Below are 21,418 nucleotides of genomic sequence, written 5' to 3'. Positions count from 1 at the left end.
TAATTAGACCCAGTCTACCTGCACACTACCCACAAACACAGTTGAGCTGGGTTTCTCCCCTCCCTTTTGGCTTTTGGCACACACTTTGTCTTAAAGTTCCGTACACCCCCGACATTAAATAAGTCACAACCATCAAGTAAGTGGAGTGAACTCCAGTAAATGAATTGTTCCCCGGGGCTCTCAGGGAAAAGTGTTTTACCCTGTTACTCCTAAAGCATCTCCCAGGTATTCTCCCTCACATCACCTCTGTGTTAACTCTTAGTGGTGAACACACTTTCTATGCTTTCATCAAGAATCTTTTATGTATTTTGCCGTTGAGTTGTTGTAGAGTTCGGGTGCTATCTGTTGCGTGTCATCCAAAGAAAACACCATTTAAACTTGAATCATGTGCACATTCTGTGTTCAAAGCCTTAGGCCTTACCTCAAAATTATTCCATAGGGGCCCTTGCGCTCCATTATTATGCTTGCTAATATGACCTCTTGCACTTGGGCACAAGGTGCTGCAGTTGTTGAGGGCTCTATGGCTGTAACTCAGGGGTCTTTATATGACTCGCCAGCCCTTTGCTGCCGCCTCCACTCTAAAGTGGAGGCGGCAACTCCAATTCAACTCAACTCCAATTCAAATTCAAGTGTGGGTGTGAGTATGTGTTTGTGTGCGCCCACAGCCGTGGCTAAATTGTGACCTGTCGCACACCTCAATATTGTGCCAGAGAGTGCTAACTACAGCGTCAAAGTGCATCACTGTAGCTCTGTGTTTCTTTGCTCTTTACTCCACCATTGTTTAACTTGTACAGTATACAGGAATTGTTCCCTTCTTGGGCCTGTCATCCTGAACTGGGATCACCTCCAAGAACAGTGCAGCGTTATCGGCCCTCGGAACACAGTGTGGTGCGAGGCCTCTGTTAAGGCCGATAAGCTCCCCTCACCCCCACATTATGATCAGACACATACACAGACATAACGTCTCAAAAGGAAAATATACTACAACCAGTACTGCTTGTGGAATATTTGTGCATCCAAGTGCTCAAGTCTGGTTTATGATTCTGCAAAGATATATGTGAACGTCTCAGTGGACGTACACAGCAAAGGGGGTTATGGGTAACCGTAGGTTGCAGAGGCTCACACTCGTTCTCTCCGCCACTCCTAATCGCTCATTTGCTCGGCATGATGTACAACTCTTTGTTTCTACTCGTCTCCCTCTTCTCTAATTTTTGTCTTCATCTGTTTTTTTCCCCCCCTTCTCACTCCCTCTCTTGAACACTGGACAGATTGTTCTCCCCTCAGCCCAGGTGATGAATTACAAGTGTTTGTCTTTTCTCCATCCATCCTCCCTCCCCACTTCCTTGGTTCTTTGCCAGCTCAGAAGCCTCTTGTGAAACTTGCATTTCTTTAATTTCATTAATTAAAACCACCATCGCACGTTCATAGGTCTGCAGAAGTACAATTTGTTCAGAAACAGATTTTGGTGGACTGCTAAGGTGAAATAAGTGAAAGTTTCTGCGTTGAGAGGGCTCTTTTCTCCGGGATAATTACATGATTTGTTCCTTTTATTTGGCTCCTCCACTCTTCATCCTTTGTTGTGAGATTTTAGAAAGCGGCCCCAAAAATGGAGGGGGGGGGGAGCCTGATTAAGCGGTTGTTTTAAGCGAACCTCCACACTGCCCCCGGGTGAGACCTGGTGCTCCGTCACAAGCAGCGGTGCAATGCGGGCGGCGGGTGCTCCTGGCAGAGCCCGACACCGAACACCTGTAGTCTGGACAGAGCCTCTTCCAGAATAATGCACGTTTGTTTTTGTTTTTTTTATGTGTGTGCACGGACAAAGCTCATTCACTTGCGCACACAGAGACTATGTATGTGGACGTATGGTCATATAACATTTTTATAATAAATAATACTTTCATAATTTCTGCTGAAACATTGATTTTTTTTATGTTCATTTTCAGATTTGAACAATTAAAAGGCTTGAAGTGAAATCAATTAGTCAATATTCTGAGATTCAAGGTTTATATTTTTACAATTGAACAATTAAATAAAGATATGTTATTCATCTCAATTTATGCATCAATTCACCTCATTTAATCATAAGATGTAGGCCTGGCCTCCAGGAAAGAGCAGTTTATATGTTGACTGTATCCAATGTTGTGTTGGTCATACTATAGAATGATTTATTGCTTGTGTTTAGTGAATAATACAGAAGATAAGGAAGTTAAAAAAAGGCATACTCGATCGCAATATTGGTTTAAAAAAATCGCAATTGCATAATTTTCCCAAATCGTTCAGCCCTACAAAGACATGAAAATGAATATAATAGGTCCCTTTTAAGGAATAACATCCACCCATTGAAACACATACACTTTTCCCCCACAAAATTATTTTTTACTTTTTTTACAACTTTTTTTGGGCGGATTTTCAGCGCCGTAATTTTCCTTAACTTCAGCATGACATTTCAATTCAATACCTGCAAAATATCGGGACAGCACAGGCATATATAAGGATAGAATGCAGCGGCTAATTTAAGTAATAAGTTAGTACAGGGGTCGGGAACCTATGGTTCTTTAGATGACGGTATATGGTTCGCAGACAATTTTGAGCTAAAATTGTTCATCACAATTAACAACATCAAAAGTAAATTATTCTGTGTAATTTTAAAGTAAAACAGGTAAGAGAAATTACAATTTTGAAAATAAAATTAAAAATATAAATGTGGCGGACAAAGGGGCGTAGTCAAAGCACCGGCAGCGGACCACAGAAAGACTCCGGGGCGCCTTTTTCTCGGCGCCCTGCCTCTTCCGGGTCTCTGCTCAGGCGCTACTTGTGGGAGTCTCTGCCCACAGGTAAGGGTTCAGGGAGGGAGATGGAGTCTTTCTGGCCGTGGTGCGCCGACATGGCGAGAATTTCATTGTTCATTTCAATATGCGGCACGCAGGCCACAATTTTATATGTCACTTAGGATTATTATAATAATTGTGGATAATAATGATCCTCTTGGGCGCAGGAGGAATAGCGTTCCACTTGCTGGGCTGCTTACGAGCCCGTACACCGATCCCCTCTGTAAGACAGACAAACATTAAGAAAACTCCCTGCCTCGAGTCGGACCAACCGGCTGAACACAAGTTGACAGAAATGGAAAAAACTTCAATATGTATGTGACAAATAATCACTTGAACTTGAACCTGAAGACCACCTGATTCTTAAAACTTGGAACGAGCTTCCCATCACATACCACACAATGCAGCGTGAGTATTGCCGTATTGACCATGTTTGTCACATGCTTCATACGCATGTGAGCAGTCTTTCTCACATCTGAGAAACATTAAGACCAACCTATGCTCACGTTTAACTGATGGAAGCCTCAACGCCTGCATGAAACTTAACCTCACTATGTATGATCCAGACTACAAGGCCATCAGCAAAACCATGCAGCACCAGAGTTCTACTTCTTAACCTCTCTCTCACTCTCGCTCTCGTGTGTTTATATATGCAGGTACTCCTCACTTAACGACAGAGTTCTGTTCCTAGAGCCAGGTCATTAAGCAAATTGGTCGATAAGCAAGGACCCGTGTTATTTCACAGTAAGGGGTTGTGGCCATTGAGAACGCTAGTGTAGTAAATACTGACAGACTGCGGGAACAAGACAGAGGCTGAGAACGTGATGAGATGAGATGTATACAGTCTGTATAGTGTATATATAGTATAAATCGCTGTGACTGCGCCATATTGTACGCAGCGTACATTACAGACTGGTCAGAGAGCTGGTTGTAAGTCCGAACGGTTACACAGGTGTGTGCGTGTGTGTGTGCGTGTGCGTGTGTGCGTGCGTGCGTGCGTGCGTCCCCCCAAAACATTTTTTTTTATTTCTTCCTACTAGTTTATCATCGCGGTTTTTCTCTATAGCTTGGCAAATCCTAAAGCCATGGTCATCCCCAGTGCAAAACCAACAAACAACACTCTTCTTAATGTCCACATCCCTGAGGCAGAATACAGATTCTCCGATCTTCATCCTTGAATATTTCACCAGTCGTGTCTTTATTTTTTTCTTTTGTGTGTGTGTGGGGGTGGGTGGGTGGGTGGGTGGATGGGTGAGTGAAAGATTGGGCAAGCGAGGTTAATTCATTTTGTCTCAATTTCTCAGTTCACTGGGAAATATTTGGTGGAGTTTGGGTATTCTCACCTTTAGCTTTATGGGCAAAGAATGGCGCTTGAGAGCCAATACGAAATGACAAATGACAATTGACTTAAATTTTTATCCTCTCCCTCTTCCAAGAATTTTTTTCACATCTACCTACAGCCGCTTAATGCTGCTTTAAAGTAACGCATACAGTCAAGCATTGAAAGATTTGTGTGGGAATTATTGTTTTTAAATTATTTTATGATTTAATTCTATATCTTATCTTTTTCAGATCTGATCTTTGTGATGGGTTCGAGTTGTCATGGCAGCCTGCTGGCTCTGGTACCATCTCGACTCATGTTTTTTTCATATTAGTCTGTTACGCTTTGATCAGTTCTCGGTCCTCTTATCTCAAGGTTGGCAGATCTGCTCTTTTAATATTGTCGAGAAATATTATTACTTTGTTGTAGAACAAGGTCGGGCTGTGGCGGCAAGATCTGCGTGGCACACTGACCCTGAGATTTTGCTGTAGCCGCAGCTTTGCCTTTGTACTGACACTTCAGGAAGACTTTCCACTGACTAGGTTGGGCCAGTATTCAATAATATAGAATGTTGCAATATTTTTCGCCATATGTGATATTTTCCCACTTCCCAAATATTGTCTGGCCGTGGGACCACGGCGAGCGACAGACCGGGCAGCAGACCGCACGGACAAAGCTCATTTACTTACGCGCACAAAGAGGTTGTATGTGGATGTATGCACACAACAGTGGGGAAGCAGATGGAGGATTTGGACGTGGTGGCGCCAATCACAATGAGGTTAAGTCAGTGTTTCTCAAATAGTGGGGCGCGCCCCCCTGGGGGGGCTCGAAGCGATGCCAGGGGGGGCGCTGTGACCCCGGGGAACTTGCTTTTTTTTTTTTTGTCGCAGGGAGTAGGGTTTTTTGCACCGAACAAGAGCACACAGCACAGAGCAGGAGATATGAAGTGCAGATAACAAACCCTTAAGAGACACCATGGAAAAAGATTTAACAGGGATGAAAAGAAAGGCGGAGAGAGACGGAGATAATGAGACAAACGTAAGTCTCCCGAAAGCTAAGACGAGGAAATATGACGAAGCGTATGCTTGGTTCACTGTGATTACGGTGGGAGACAAAGAAAGAGCAGTATGTTTACTGTGTCTAAAAATATTGGCAGCGGACAACATGAAGCCAAATAAATTAAGGTGTCACTTAAAGACATTACACCCCGATCACGCTGATAAGCCGCTTGAGTTTTTTCAGCGAAAACGTGCCGAATATTGCCAACAATCGTCCCGCTTTGTGAATGTTACTTCAGTAAACCAGCGAGCACTGTTAGCATCATATAAGGTGGCGTACCTAATTGCTCAGTGCAAAAAACCCCACTCCATAGCAGAGGAGCTGGTACCGCCTGCAGCATTAGACATGGTCTCTGTCATGCTGGATGACGCAAGTGCCGCAAAAATAAAAACCATCCCTCTGTCCAATGACACTGTCGTCAGACGTGAAAATGACATTGCTAACGATCTTAAAGAACAGCTGGTAGATAATCTCAAAGGCAAACGTTTTGTCTTACAGTTTGATGAAGCAACTGACAGCAACAAAGACTGTTTGTTTATCGCTTATGTACGTTTTTACATGACAAACTCCCTGTGTGAGGATCTACTTTTTTGTAGATATGTCAGAGATAGAGCCACAGCTGAAGAGCTATTCAAAATGCTGGACTGCTTCCTGACTGAGAACGGGCTAAAGTGGCTGTCACGAGGAAAAGTCTTTTCCCGAGTTTTTGAGCTCAGAGAGCAGATAAGAATGTTTTTGGAGCAGGGGCACAAGTATGACCTCAGAAAAATTTAGTGATGAGAACTTCCTGGCAAAACTGGCCTACCTGAGTGACATATTTGGAAAGCTAAATAAAATAAATCTACAGCTTTAAGGGAAAGAAACACCTCCCTCAGGTCACAGACAAGATCAGCTCTTTCACTGGAAAGCTTGCAATGTGGGGCAGGCGACTTGATGAAGGAAATACTGATTCATTCCAGAACCTGCATGAATTTGTTGACACTACTATGATGCTACCTCAGTGATTCAATATATTAAGGAGCATATTTCATCACTGATGGGATTCTTTAAAAAGTACTTCCCTGAAAACAGTTCCCAATATGACTGGGTGAGAGATCCGTTCAATGCACCAGCTCCAACTGGTTTCAGCTCTGCAGAGTAGGACCAGTTCATCGACATGACGTCTGACTCCACAATGAGACTGAGGTTCACATCACAGACACTGAGTGTAGAGAGGCAGTATCCACTCTTAGGGCGGAGGGCCATGGGCATTCCTCTTCCTTTTGCAACATCTTATCTTTGTGAGACTGGCTTCTCTACTGTTGCTGCACTGAAGACCAAGTACAGGTCCCAGCTAAACACTGAGCAGGAGCTGAGAGTTGCAGTATCATGCTTCAAACCCGAAAAGCTGTGCACTGCAACACGTGCTCATTATAGCCATTATTCCTGACTTCCTCATTTTGATTAAAAAAACCAGCACAAATTGTTTTATTCATTTTTGTTTTATAGATCAAAGTGTTTTATATATTGTGCTCCTGAGTTAATGTTGCTGATCAATTTGAATTTATTATTATTTATTGGTTATATTAAATTGTATTTTTCAGTATCAGATGATGAAAAAATGTTTAGTTGAAATATGGATTGAATTTTTTTTTTTTTTTAATTTCAGGCAAATTTATGCACTTTAAGTCTTTTCTGTTACAGACTAAAAAACAATGTCAATAAAGTTATTCTTTGTAAGTTGATCTATTTCTTTCTTTTTTGTTTTCTTTAATGTTAATAAGGATACAATGTTATGCAGAGGTGTACTTATAACAATTTTATAGACAAATTATACTATTTACAGTCGCGGTGGAGAGTTGGGGGGGCGCAAAATGTTGACTTCTTCCTAGGGGGGAACAGAAAATAATTGAGAAGCTCTGGGTTAAGTCAATTTTCGACCGCTGTGGTGTTTTACTTGACTGAATGATTTCCAGAATTCCCCGAATGATGGCGGGGTGATATTCTAACAAGGTTTTACGGGCGAAATCTCGGAACCCCCGCATCCGAAAACAAATCCTTTCAGAATGAGAAAAGGTGTATCTCCCCCATAAGGCCTGGCCAGGAACACACACAGACTATCCGCCGCTCGTCTCCGGCATATTTACGACTTTTTTTACGCGGTCACGTTTTAGTGTGTCCGTGTCTCTCTCCCTCTCTGGATCGTATTACCACGTGGCCCATCGCCTTATGGTAGTTATGGGTTTCCAATATTGCTTTCTTGAAATGCCAAGAACAACTATATTGGGGAAGAATTTTTTCATTTATTTTCTTTTCCATGGACTCACAGCACACAAATGCATTTTTAGACATATTTCCATGCATTTTTGTATGGTTTATTTGGCCCTAGTATGTACTGATATGGACCGATTTGGTCCATATGGCCTGGGATGGGATGGCCTGGTTGCTGGGCTGCTGGATGGTCCCGGCGATAACGGCTTGGCGGAGCAGCTAGCTGCAGGCGGTTACCCATGGTGGCAGCTGGGACCGCTTCTCCACCAGACACCCTGGTTGCTGCTGCTGCCAGTCAGGAGAGGGCTGGTAGTGATTGTGGGTGGGGGGAAAAAAGGGCAGAATGTGTGCTTTTTCTGTGAGTAGACAAAGCGTAAAACAGAGCAAAACTGAACAAGAGAGAGAGACCTGGGCCCTCTCACAAACTTTAAACAAAGAAAGCAGAAAGCAGTCATCCTTCAGCCAGGCATCAGTCTCAATAACACCCATAGTTGTAATGGCCATTGGGAGCACCGGGACAAATCCCGGTGGGGCGTTTGCTTTGTGGGCTGCCTGAGCAGCCCATTATACAAAAACAAGAGCGAGAGAAATCTTTGAGAAGGACTTGAATCTCTGAGAAATCCGCGTCATCTTTGTGTGCTGGCTGGGTAATGTCCGGGTGAAATATTTGGACATTTGCATTCACACAGCTCATCTGCGTAATGTCCAGATAACTTCAGGTTTATAGTGCATTTGTGGAAGCAGCTCTAGTCGGTCAAAATGTACAACAGTCAGTAAAAAGAGGAAAGGCGGCGCTGTAGACTACAGATACATTTTTTTCACTTCAAGCTGATTCAACAACTTGCATAAAGATAAGTGATATGTTTACGAACACTAACACACATTTGTTTTTCCAAGTTGGGAGGGATTTTTCTCAAAGGTAGCATCGCTCCATTGAAGGCATGTCGGAAATGCTACCGTGCTGCCTTCAAGCGTCGGAAACATCAATTTTTATATATTATTCATAATTTATGGACCAGCAATACCCTAGAACTTGTACAAATATATACAAACTGGTGTTTGTTTATTTGAATATTACTTTGTTTATAGACCAGCAATACCCAGGCCAGGGGTAATGGTCTGTATCTTCACAGCAGGCCAAAAAATGTACAGTACTTAATTTCTGTTCAATTTGAGATATTAAAGTTTGTTTGTTTTAATATTTTTTGTTTAACTTCACTTTAGAAGTACATGTGTGTACAGTCAGTACCTGATGTTTGTAATTAATTATTGTTTATAGACCTACCCTGAAGAGTTAGTCCTTCAAGTTTCAAGGTTAAAGTGAGAAGTGGATAAATTGAGAAGTGGCGTAAATGCGTAATGACTCTCCAATGGAGAGCACCACCTCCCTGCTAACACATTGATGCACAGATCATTTACTTTGCCACATGGATCATTGCGATCAGAAGCAAAACAAAGGCAAATTGCACTCAGCAGCAAAACTTTATGGGCATGTTTGCTTTGGCATATCATTTGTGATAGCACAAATCTTTTGTGAATCAGACGCTAAGACGGCGCAGATAGCGGGTGCAATTTATGCACAATTCATGGTGCTATTAGGGACTGCAGTATGTTTCTTTGTGAATTCACCCCTCAGTGTACTACCACAGGCGCAGCCTACATTTTGTTCCAGTAGCCTTAACTATATAAATTAGTGCTAGTTTCCATATATCACAAATATAAGATAAGATTATAGTAGCTATCTAGGATATAAAGTACTTTATTAGTCCCTGTAGGGGGAAATGTGGGCATTGTAGCAGCTCAGTGGGTAACACAAAGTAAAGCCTGGCCCACACTACAAGATTTTTCAAATCTTAACTGATAGTGAAAATGTGAGAGACCCCACAGATAACATATGATACATTTAACAGTTCTGTTCCTATAATGTGTGGAGAGCAAAGGTTTGGCCAAAACAGCACACCACAATAACAGATTCCACCAACAGCCAGAGTCCCTATCTCGCTTAGCCACACAAGATTTGACATGGAGGCGTAGATTTCAAAGATTACCAGAGTTCCAACTCTCAAAACAGTAAATCTCGCAAATCTTGTGCGATCAAACTTGACTTTAGAGCAGGCATGCCCAAAGTCCGGCCCCCGAGCCAAATCCGGCCCCTGTCTAAATTTCCACCGGCCCGAAGCGTCTGTCATAATATCAATAATATGTGGCCCGCCAGCACGTACAAAAAAAGCAATTTTATATTTCATCAGAGGATGGCAGTAGACTTGTGGCCGCACTCTTGCCGCGTGACACCTGTGTGAACTTTTACCACTGTGGTATAGTCTTAGCCCATTTCTAAAATGGCAACTGGAACTATAAAAAGGAAAGTTGACAACAAGGGCCGCCGTTTCCAGGACAAGTGGAAATTTGAGTATTTTTCTACTGACATGCAAAACAACTGTGTGTGCTTCATTTGTCAAGAGACTGTGGCTGTTTTCAAGGAATTCAATATTAAGTGGCACTATCAGACGAAACATGCTAACTACGATAAGCTAACGGCAAACATCTCATCTCTGGCTGAGGAGTTTCAACAGCGTTTCAGGTATTTTGCAGCTATTGAAAAGGAGATCCCGCTTTTTTTCCTCTCCTTTTTCCGTGGATCTTAATGACGCTCCAGCCCACCTGCAGCTGGAGTTCATTGAGCTGCAGTGTGACGCCGAGTGTCACAGTCAGCACCAGCAACTCCCTCTTGTAAACTTTCACCGCCGGCTGGACAGAGACAGGTTCCAAGAGATTCGAACATTTGCTAAGAAAATGCTGAGCTTGTTTGGCTCGACATACTTGTGCAAGAAGACGTTCTCGGTTATGAATAAACAAGAAGGTAAGGACAAGACTAAATGACTCTCACCTGCGTGACATCTTGCGCATCAAAAGCCCTGTTTTTGAGCCAGACCTGCCATGTTTACTGCAGTAGAGATCTCAGTATCACCCTTCACATTAATGTAGGTCAAATTTATTTTTTATTTCTGAGGAGAATAAATACTAAAGTCTCAGTGAATTCATTTTTTTGTGATGATAAAAACCACAGTTTTGTCAAATTTCAGTCATTTAATTTGACTATACTATCCTTTGTCAAAATGCACTTTGATGTGATTTGTTGAAAAAAAATCAATAAATACATACAAACATTTCGGAGTCAGATTTCATAAAATAGTTCATTTGCATTTAATGTATTATTATTTGAACCTTTATCTTTCCAGATAAGGCAATTGACAACAGATTCTCATTTGCAATAACAACCTAGCTGCAGACAGCAGAGTAAAACAAAGCAATATAAAAGCAAATACAAATAAACACGTAAACAACAAACTGTACAAAGTGATATATTTACATGTTAATTTACAATGGTAATGGTTTAAAGAATGTCAGGCTGAATGGTCGGCCCCCATACATTTTCACCTCACCAAATCTGGCCCTCTTTGCAAAAAGTTTGGACACCCCTGCTTTAGAGTAAACCAACATGGCGGACAATGGACAGGAAGAACTAGCTATGATAGTTTTTGTAAATATTATTACAGAAAATCCAAAAGGAAAAAAGAACAAACAATGGATGAAGTCATGCAGACTGCATGAACATGGACTGTACATGTTGTAGTTTGTTCTTTGTTTCGTAGCATTCTCATTTGCCGCCATGGCAGCTGTTGTGTTCCCCCAATTGGCTCTCGGTCTTCCCCACTTGACAACCCACAGACTGTGTCCTCACGCACCCTTGGGTTCCCCCCACACCACAGGATATCGGATCGTAAATATTGGACATAGCGATTTGCAATCGGTGCCGCCAGGACGGACTTCCAAGCAGATCGGGGAAGATTATCTTTAGAACCATTAAAATCTGGACTTTGCTCATGATCGTGATAAGGGGGGAATCGGTCCCAAACTCAGCTTGTTTTTCTTGTAGTGTGTACCCCGCTTTAGAGGATATACATGAATTTGACAAATAATCGTCATTGTCATGGTACCAGTATTGCTGCATACTACTAGAAATAAATTGCGTAGTCTACATCACTAACATCGAGGGCGGGAGTAAATGTTGTGCAAAACTTGTATAAATTGTCATTGTTAAGATTTTGTTGTTGACCTCTACTGGGTTGTTTTCATGATCGGTTTAATTTGATTGTACAGTGCTTTGAGTTCCGTATATTTCCCCCGTACACTTATTTCGCAGAGCAGTGCAGTAGTATCCCACCCACCTGCTGCATCATTACCTTGGTGTTTGACAGCGGTCGCCCTCGGAGACGCTGAATGGAGATGAATCTGCGCCGTCAGATCCGTGACGCCCGACGATTAGTCAAGCGCTGCTCAGCCCTGGGTGAAAGATTCAGTCTCGGGGAATAAAGCACTTAAGGGGCTACAGCTTTTATCACAGTCTGTGGTTTCTGACTAACATCGGTTTTCCCATCAACGAACTTTGCATTTTTGATGCAACGCCATCCAACGTTTCCCCTAGAGCTTACACTTAAAAGGGACAATCCAAGTAAGACAGGGTGTGTGTGTGTGGGGGGAGGGGGGGTTGGTCGGTCGAAGAAAGGGTTCCTGCTTTATCTGGGGTTGTCGGATGGGAGTGGTTGCATGGAGATGACCTGAGCCTGATATTGCAGAGCAGTGTGTGTTTGTCAAATTTGTGAATATATACTCAGGTGCGTGTTTATACATATCCCTGCCTACACAATAATGTCCGTAAGTGTCTTATGACACCCCCCCCCCCCCACCCCACTGCTCTTATAGTTGCCTTACGCTGCTAAATCATTGCATATGGTGGAAACCTGGGGAAAGGAACAGCCCATCTGCCGTCTCACTGATAATGCAGCATTCCATTTCAACAACATGCCATATTGTTGAAATGCTGTTGTATAATGTTTAAAAGATTGTTGCATTTATCAACTGACCAGTCTTGATGATTGCACCGAACAGATCAGTGGATGAGGTCAAATCAGTGGTCATGTGACAAATCAGAACAGGAGTCTTTCTTACTCGTGCTTCCTGCTGTACTTTTTCTGTTTGTGGTCTGCGACTGTACCAACAGTCTGAACGGTCAGTACAAATTTGTGTTTATTTGCACACAAACAGTATGAAGCATCATTTCTGTGCATATTTGAGAGTAGAAATGTCAAAACCACAGGGCTGGGCTTTCTCCCATGAGGCCATGGATTCTTGTAAATTCAAGCACAAACACACGCTGAGAGACCTTCGCTGTTCACCATCAAACCACCTACAGCAAACAAATTGCTCTGGTCTACACTTGCCAAGCAATCACACAATTTGAAAATAATAGCCAAATGTAGGGGAGAGAAGAGCTCTCACATGTAGTTGATATTCAGAGTGTCCCAATGGGTTATATACAGTACCAATAGTACTGCAAAGAGCTACACTGAGTTTTTAGCTTTTGCAAAAAAAAATATATATATAAATTCCCCCCCAGCAGTTATCTTTACAGCTCGGATGGGAACTGCTGCTTTCAAAAAGAACGTATTTTCAAAAAAATGGTCAAACTGGAATTCAGGGTACACAGATTGAATAATGCTATAACTGTACGAAGTGCTGTTTACTAGACCAGCAATTACCAATGAGACTTGATATTGATATAATTACAATCTGTAACATTTCGCTGAACACCACACTAAAACAAGTGTGGGGACTCTAAACTAATTGTTTTCTCTTGTTTTTGGTATCAGGACAAGCATGCATGTTTGTTTGGAATATCCGCCAGTTACCATATCTGTGTGCCATCTGCATTTAAAAAGGCTCCTCCTTTCAGTACTATAGAATACAATGAGGAGTTGGGAGCCCTGTTTCCTCAGTCACCTCATCCGGGACAGTATTATTGCCTTGTTTTCTGAAAGTCTTCCTCCTGAATCTATGCTCCCATAGATGAAACCCTGATAGGTAGATGAAAAAGTTGCCTCTTCACTGTACTTCGACGGCAAATAAATCAATTAACTTGTTCGGAAACACCTGATGCCACAGTCTCGCTGTTTCTGGTAAGACAGGTGTATATACATGTCGTTCAACCTAAAAGTCTTTCTGCACGAACCTGGTATGAGATACTGCATAATGTATATCTGTATCGCTGTCTTCTGCAAAGAATGGACCATATTTAACTTCTTACTACACTTTCCCTGTGGCCGAATATTGTACACAGTGGCCTACACAAATGAGACCCCTCTGTTTTAGTGGCAAAAAAGTAATCCTTCCTCCCTACATCCCTTTCACCGTGTCCTGACTGGCTATTATTTCTTACTCCTGGCGGCATGTTAATCCACCAGATTTTGGGGAAATAATCTTCCCATTTTGCTGGTTTTCTGACTTTGGAAAAACAATTCATTTTCGGCATCAGCAGTACTGGACTTTTTCCTCAAGCCTGCATCCCCCTTAAAGAAGTAGGCAGCTTGGTAGATTTAATGTAGGCACAAGGGTTCTAACCAACTGTCTCTCATGTGTTCTTGTTCTTTGTTTTGCTTCCAGGATTTTCTACGTGTCTCATGATTCCCAGGATCTAAAAATCTTCAGCTACATTGCCAGAGATGGACAGAGCAATGTCTTCCGCTGCAATGTCTTTAAGTCCAAGAAAAAGGTGAGCCAGATAGAGCATGTCTCTTAAGCATCAAAATCTGTCGGTTTGTTTATCACCTATGAAGATATTTTAAATGTCTAGACCACAGTGCCAGCTGTCACCATGACATTTGTTTTAAGGAAGAGTGAAAATGATTATTCCTGAGATATATGCAGATTCGGTGAGAACAATCAGGTTGATAGTCAGTCTTTTGGGCTTCCCAATAGATAGGGATATACCTGCATATGAGTGGTGTTTCTTGACCTCGAAAGAAAATTGGGCAGATGTTATGCCTCATTCACTTACTAGAAGTATGCTGTTCACTGTATTTTAGGAGTTTTTTTCTTCTGTCCAAAGCTTATTCGCCTGTTTGCATGCGATCTTTGCAATTTGCTGTTTAATTACACTCAACTGTGTCTAATAAGCGGAAAGAGTTAAGTGATTTTACAAAAAGAAATTAAATGTGGAGAAGAATTTGAGCCAAATACACATCCAGAATAATTTTATACAATATCCAATATCATCGTTCATCAGACAGATGTTGGCTTCCCTTCAATGTTTACATGACGTAATTATTCTTCTGTAATGAACCAATGTAGTCAACTGTTCCATGTTAATGCAGTGTAGGATTTTATTTTTATTTTTTTACTATCTGAATGTCTCTAAACGTTGAATGCTGAAAGCTACCAAAATCACTTTGAGTTTTGACGTCTTTCGACACCATCCAAAATGGATGCTGTCATGATGATACCCAGGAGTGAAGTTTGATTAACTACATTTTTCTTTTGATAATTGACTTTGAACTGAGCAGAATTTGAGCAGCAGGTACAATATTCTTGCTTTAAACTGCGATTCTGTCAAAATGGTATTTGTAATCTGCTTGTTTGGGCACTAGAAATTTTTCAGCGAAGACAGGCCTTGACTGTCCATCTACCTCGACTTTGTCACAAACCACGGATGCCAATGCTGGGTGTAGGCCTGTAACACGTCTAAACCGAAACCTCTGTGACAAGATTAAAATTACATTGCTAGAAACCTGGGAAAGATCCATCCGCTCCCAAGAACTTCAGACCAATCGCACTTTTGAGTCATACCTACAAGCTTTTCGAACGTCTGATCCTCAACAGAATTGGCACCTTTGTTGACAAACACCTCATCCCTGAACAAGCAGGTTTCCGCCCTGGCAAGTCGACAACTAGCCAAGTACTCAACCTCACTCAGTACATCGAAGACGGCTATGAGGAAGGGATGGTAACTGGTGTGGTGTTTGTCGACCTCTCAGCTGCTTATGACACAGTCAACCACAGACGTCTCCTCAGCAAGATCCTGGAGACCACAAGGGACATCCGTCTGACAGAACTGATCGAAAGCATGCTTGAAAACAGGAACTTTTTTGTTGAGCTTGGAGGAAAGAAAAGCAGGTGGCGAAGACTCAAGAATGGCCTTCCACCTGGAAGTGTGCTTGGACCACTTCTCTTTAACATCTACACCAACGACCAACCAAAAAGTGCAGACACTCGCCGCTTCATCTATGCAGACGACCTTGGCATAGGTGCACAAGCCACTGACTTCAAAGTTGTGGAAGACAGACTCCCCAATGCTCTGGCAGAGCTAACACCTTACTATGAAGAGAACCACCTACGTGCAAATTCATCTAAGACACAGGTGTGTGCCTTCAGTTCAATCGTGAAGCCAAGCACCAACTGAAGGTCAACTGGTCAGGAACCTCCCTCGAACACTGTGAGCACCCGGTCTACCTAGGGGTAACCCTGGACAGATGCCTCTCTTTTAAGACCCACATTGAGAAGACCAAGTGTAAAGTGAGTGCGAGGGACAACATCATCCGCAAGCTCACTGGAACAACCTCGGGTGCTAATTCACAGTCTCTGAAAGCAACCGCACTGGCTCTCTGCTACTCAGCTGCCGAGTATGCCTGCCCAGTATGGGAGCGAGCTGCCCATGCCAAGAAGTTGGAACCCGCCCTCAATGCTAGCTGCCGCCTTATCACTGGCTGCCTAAAACCAACACCTACAGACCGGCTATACACCCTGGCAGGCATAGTCCCACCAGAGATACGACGAAATGCAGCAAGCAAGAAAGAGCGGCAACAACAGTCCAATTATCAAAAACATCCTCTCTTCGGCCATGTGCCAGCCAAAAGCCGCCTTAAATCCAGGAAAAGTTTCCTGAAGAGGGTCCCACCTCACAGAACACCGAGCGCAAGCAGTGAAAGAGTCACTCGGTGGGAAGAAAGACTCGACAACCTCCCACCAGAAACAACAATGGAGCTTAAGGTGAGAGGCACTGCCCCCTGGAGCAGACACCAACTACGCAGTGTGGAAATGCCTTAACAGACTAAGATCTGGTGTTGGACGTGCAAAAGCCACTCTTGCCAAATGGGGATACCTGAATGACGGGGACGCTGTGTGTGACTGTGGAACTGGACCACAGACCATGGAGCACCTCCTGATATGTCCGCTGCTGGAACAGCCCTGCACACCATCGGACTTAGCAGAGTTTAATGAGAAGGGACAGCAATGTGGTTCAGCTGTGGCTGAACCACATCTAGCCAAGCCTTGTAACTGACTGTTTTGTGGACACGACAAGAAGAAGAACATTGCTAGAATAAAACCACAGTCATTGCCCTGTCAAAGCCTATTTAAAGCAGCCCACTGCTACTGTTTCACAATCCGCGGGGACATGACAAAACAAGCAATCAAACCTCTTCCTTCTAAGCTGGTGTGTTTTGAATAGGAAAAAAAGAAAACCTCCAGCTGCTTTTCCAAAGCATCTTTATTGTCTGTCTGTTGCTGAACTAGTTTCAAAACACCTTGGTAAGGCGTCTGGAAGTTGGGGAATATAGTTCACTGTGTATTTGGTTTAATGTTATGCATGTTTGCTTTGTTTACCAGAGATGGTAGAATCTATTTAAGATTCCCTGTAGCAGTTTAGGTTAGGTTCAACGATTGGCCAAGGCAGCTTCTTCCCCTTTTGAAATTGTGCCACGATTTGGAATATTTATGACTCAATTTGGACACCATAGAAACCAAATGTGTGAATGAATCAGAACCACTTTTTTTTTTCCTGTCTACACACACACACACACACACACACACACAGATTATTTTCTATGCCATACACCACAGATGGGCAGAAAGCCACACACACGCATGCACAAACACGCCCACACAGCATCTCAGGTAGAAATGGAAGTGAGTGCATGCAGAGATTGCTCTTGGGCAACGTTGGCCCTGAGGCCATTAACCTGGAGTGCACTTTGTGACCCAGGCTTTAACTCACACAGGCGTTAAGAAAAGCATGCTGTGACCCTAGTGTACACATTCGCACGCCTCCTGTCTACCTAGCTGGCAGTGGGGCTCTTTGCTCGTGAAGTAGCGACCTGTACTGGATCTTATAATTATCTGGCGTGTGTGTGTGTGTGTGTGTGTGTGTGTGTGTGTGTGTGTGTGTGTGTGTGTGTGTTCCTAATATCAGCATGAGGAGATGGAGAGAGAAACAGAAATGGTAGAATGGATCGAGAGTGAGTGAGAAATGGTAAGAGTGGAAAAATAAGCCCAAAGTAAAAAAAAACAACAAAAAAAAAAACAAGGAAATGCAAAATGTCATTAAATCTATAAAATCTTCCAAAGTAGAGAAGCTGCTGTTCTTATGAAAAGGTCCCAATGTAAGACCCATGAAGATTTAGCTGAATCTACTTACAGTCAATGGTAGTAAAAATAACGAAAGAACAGCTTCAAATCACACAGGCATCAAGAAAAGCCTTTTCTGGCCTCGCTATTCTAACACCAAGGCTCCTCATTCTGTCTGGCTTTGCTCTCCTTCTGTCTCTAACTCTCTCTCGCTCACCACCGGCCAACATTTTTTTAAGCAGGCTAATTAATGACACCACTTTCACCTAAGAGACTCTTGAGAAGCCAGGGGTGAGAAGCCAATCGATCCATTACAATACAACGCTGCCCGGGATAACAGGTGTGTGTGTGTGTGTGTGTGTGTGTGTGTGTGTGTGTGTGTGTGTGTGTGTGTGTGTGTGTGTGTGTGTGTGTGTGTGTGTGTGTGTGTGTGTGTGTGTGTGTGTGTGTGTGTGCGCGCGCGCATTATGTCTTTATTGAATTGAGTCTATTAGTAATCTGTGTCTGAGTGACTAACTTAGCTCAGCAAAATGATAAATACTAAGTCAGTCAGGGCGCAGGAGGAATGATGGCTTCCCTACCTCTAGGTCAGCTGACGAGCCCCGTACACGATCCGTCTCTGCAAGACAGACAAACATAAAGAAAGCTCCCTGCCCTGGATCAACCAATCAGCACCGCTTGTGCGCTAATTCGGACGATTGGGGACAGCTACGCGACCGCAAGAAGGACGCTGCAAGCCTCAACAACTTTTATCCTCAGATGGCCTTCATGTGATATGTGTTTACACTTGCTAACAGTTTCAAGTTGGGAAATTATGTTGGAGGTCTAGATCTCATCCATTGCGATGTAATCTTAAGCCCCCTGAGAGAAGAAATATATATGTATATATCAATTCCCAATTTGTAAAACAATTACAATTTATACCTATTCTCTGAATGATGAATGGAAAGATGGGTGATACTCTGACTCTGCATAAATGAGTCATGTTGTGGGCTATGTAATTCTTCGTTTAGGGGAGTAGAATATTTGCTTCACACTTTGAGCATGATGTTTTTTAGGTGGCTAGGTTAAACAAAGTGCATCAGACTGCGATCACCGATTACCAGCATATACTGCTTGATATGAGGCCTCAAAATGGAGTAAGCATATGTTAATAGAAGCAGTATATATCAGCTTTCAGCTCTCCCATAAAGTCATAGTGCAACTTGGATTCTGGCATTGCAAGAGCATTGCAGTTACACCAGATAATTGGTCTGCAAGATGTGCTATCATGTGTTGAGCCCAGTTACTCTTAAGAATTGTGTTCTACGAGTAATGACAAGTCATTAAAGAAGAAAGAAGAAACAGTCTTTAATTGTCACACGACACTCCACAACACATGCTTGCACACACACACACATGCACATGCTTGATGGTGGCCGGTGAAATGGCTCCTCTGCTTTTGACCCAATAAACAATAACAGTTTGTCAGGGCAAAGGAAAGGAACATTTCTGTTTTGTTCATCTCTATTGGAAAAACAGCATAGTGTCCAAAGTATATATGGGGGGGTGCGAGGTTCCCTTGCAGCTCCAGAGGCCTGGGATTGAATCTGGTTCTTGGTATGTCTGCTTGATGCACTGCACTGTGACTTGGGACGGTTCTGAAGTCGGCTCTGAAAAGGGCATTTAAAGGGTTTGACTCTAATGCAGATATGATGCTGATTGAGATCGTCTCACTTTGACTGACCCTGGACACAGAAACGGTGTTTTCACTAGTTTTCATTCTTTCTTTCTCATTTTCTCTCCTTCTTTTTCATTTTGTATTCATCTCATTTTTCTCTGTCACTTTCTCTAACATTACCTCCAACTTTTCTTACTCCTGCTTTTATTTTACTCTCTTCTACTCTTTCTGTCACTGTCTTGGGACCACTCGTGCAAAACATCTTTAATATCTCCCTCAATGTAGATGATGTTGAGTGGATGAGCTGTAGCTTAGGTGAGTTTTTACTTTATTATTCATAACTTCAAGCTTGCTCGTGTAGTAAAATATTTTTTCCATAAAGAATTTCCCTCAAGGAATACTTTTCTGCTCACTCAAGGTAAAGGGTTGTGTAGGTGAAAATGTAAACCCAAAACTCACTTGTTAACCATCATGTCACCCCTATCTCTTTCTCTCCCGCTCTTCCATTTTTTAAATGTTCATTGGCATGACAGGATCCAATTGTGTTCCAATGTGTAAAATGAATTATAATAAAAAATTACAAATTAACCTAGAAACAATGAATCTGTCACATTAAGACTCTAGGTTCGTCTCCTGGCTGGCTCGTACCTTTCTTACCGTGGCACGGTGGTGCACTGCATTGCACTGCTGCCTCACAGCAAGAATCTCCCAAATAGGAGCCTTTCTGTGTGGAGTTTGCATGTTCTCCCCGTGCTCACATGGGGTTTCCTCCACCTTACGTCAGTAAGGACTACATTACAGGGATTACATTGGCTCACATGTGTGGAAACAACCCCATAGTACTATTAAAGAATTCAATAAACACAATTTGTTTTCTAATAACTAATTTCAAGGGAACACACTGGATAACAAGAAAACACTGTAAGTGACAAGAGCACACTAAGTGCAATTATGTATTTTTTATTTGTGTCCCTCAGGTTATGCCACGTAGCAACATAAAGAACAGCCAGTACTCAAGGAAAAGAGGGCTTTTTATATATATTTTTTGTCCTCATAGAAACAACAAGTTCATTCCACTGGGAATTGTAGTTTTGTGCCCTTGGCAGGAAGTGTGTCTCCCTCTTTCCGTCTCTCTCCATGTCCCCCACCCTCTGAGCACTGTACTTGGTCATCGCCTTGGCTGGGCTAATGGCTGTCTGGGGAAAAAAAAACTCAGCCGTAATGCCTCGCTAATTGTCATGCTGATTCGAGATGCAGGGCCAGACGGTGTCGGAAGAAAGGGATGGGTAATTACGCCAGCAGAGCCAGTCATTATGACAGAATCTGCTGCTGTGACGGTCGGCTTCACTTCTGCATTGCCTTTCAGATGTTCGAAATTTGAAATGTGTATCCCAGCCAGCGGTAGTATTGAAGACATACCGCCCCATTCGCCAAGATTTTTCTGACTTTTTTTCTCCTTATTTTTCTTGACAAAAGCGCCTATGAAAAACTGAAACCGGGATTTGTGAAGGGTGAAACATTCTGTAAATATTGTGTGTTCCTCAGGTTGTTCTAAAGCCCTGTATTCACGTTTTGGCCTCCCGCCCACACAAACACTGCATTTTAGGGCACTTTAAACAAAGCTTTTTGAAAACTCCTTCCAGGGTGGAGATTTTTTTAAACACAAAAACATTTTTGTGTATTTGTGTGAACAGGTAAAATGGAGCTTCTTGAAAACGCTGATATCATGATCTAAACTTTGGCATTTGCGCATGCATCACAAAACTAAGAGCAATAGCCGACGCCCACTGTGTTGGTGCAGGGTCTCCATCAATAGTTTAAAAGTCAGGTCCATACAGTATTGTGTATAAATATTATGAAGAAGCTCAATACACATGCATGTTCTTCTGTGGTATACGTTACCAAGTTTTATGGGCTATTATCATCCCCTACTGGACTGGAATGCTTATGAGAGCTTTTTAAATCGTTTTTGCGTTCTCATGTTGACGGAGATTTTATATTTTTTTTCAACAGAGAGGGAAAAAAATGTGTTTTCAGAAAAATCTGCAAACGTGTGGACAG

General features: G+C 42.6%; 1 protein-coding gene across 1 annotated transcript in view; it reads left to right on the top strand.

The window, feature by feature from the left end:
• LOC307239703 (carboxyl-terminal PDZ ligand of neuronal nitric oxide synthase protein-like) overlaps positions 1-21,418 on the top strand; it is a 174,135-nt gene that overhangs the window by 87,049 nt on the left and 65,668 nt on the right. The window contains exon 5 of the mRNA XM_080013228.1: positions 13,960-14,068. Coding sequence (XP_079869354.1) covers positions 13,960-14,068 — 109 coding nt within the window. The remainder of the gene's footprint in view (positions 1-13,959; positions 14,069-21,418) is intronic.

Source organism: Zeus faber (genome assembly GCF_960531495.2).
Source record: "Zeus faber genome assembly, chromosome: 1".
NCBI lineage: Eukaryota > Metazoa > Chordata > Actinopteri > Zeiformes > Zeidae > Zeus > Zeus faber.
This window is presented reverse-complemented; position numbering and strand designations above follow the sequence as displayed.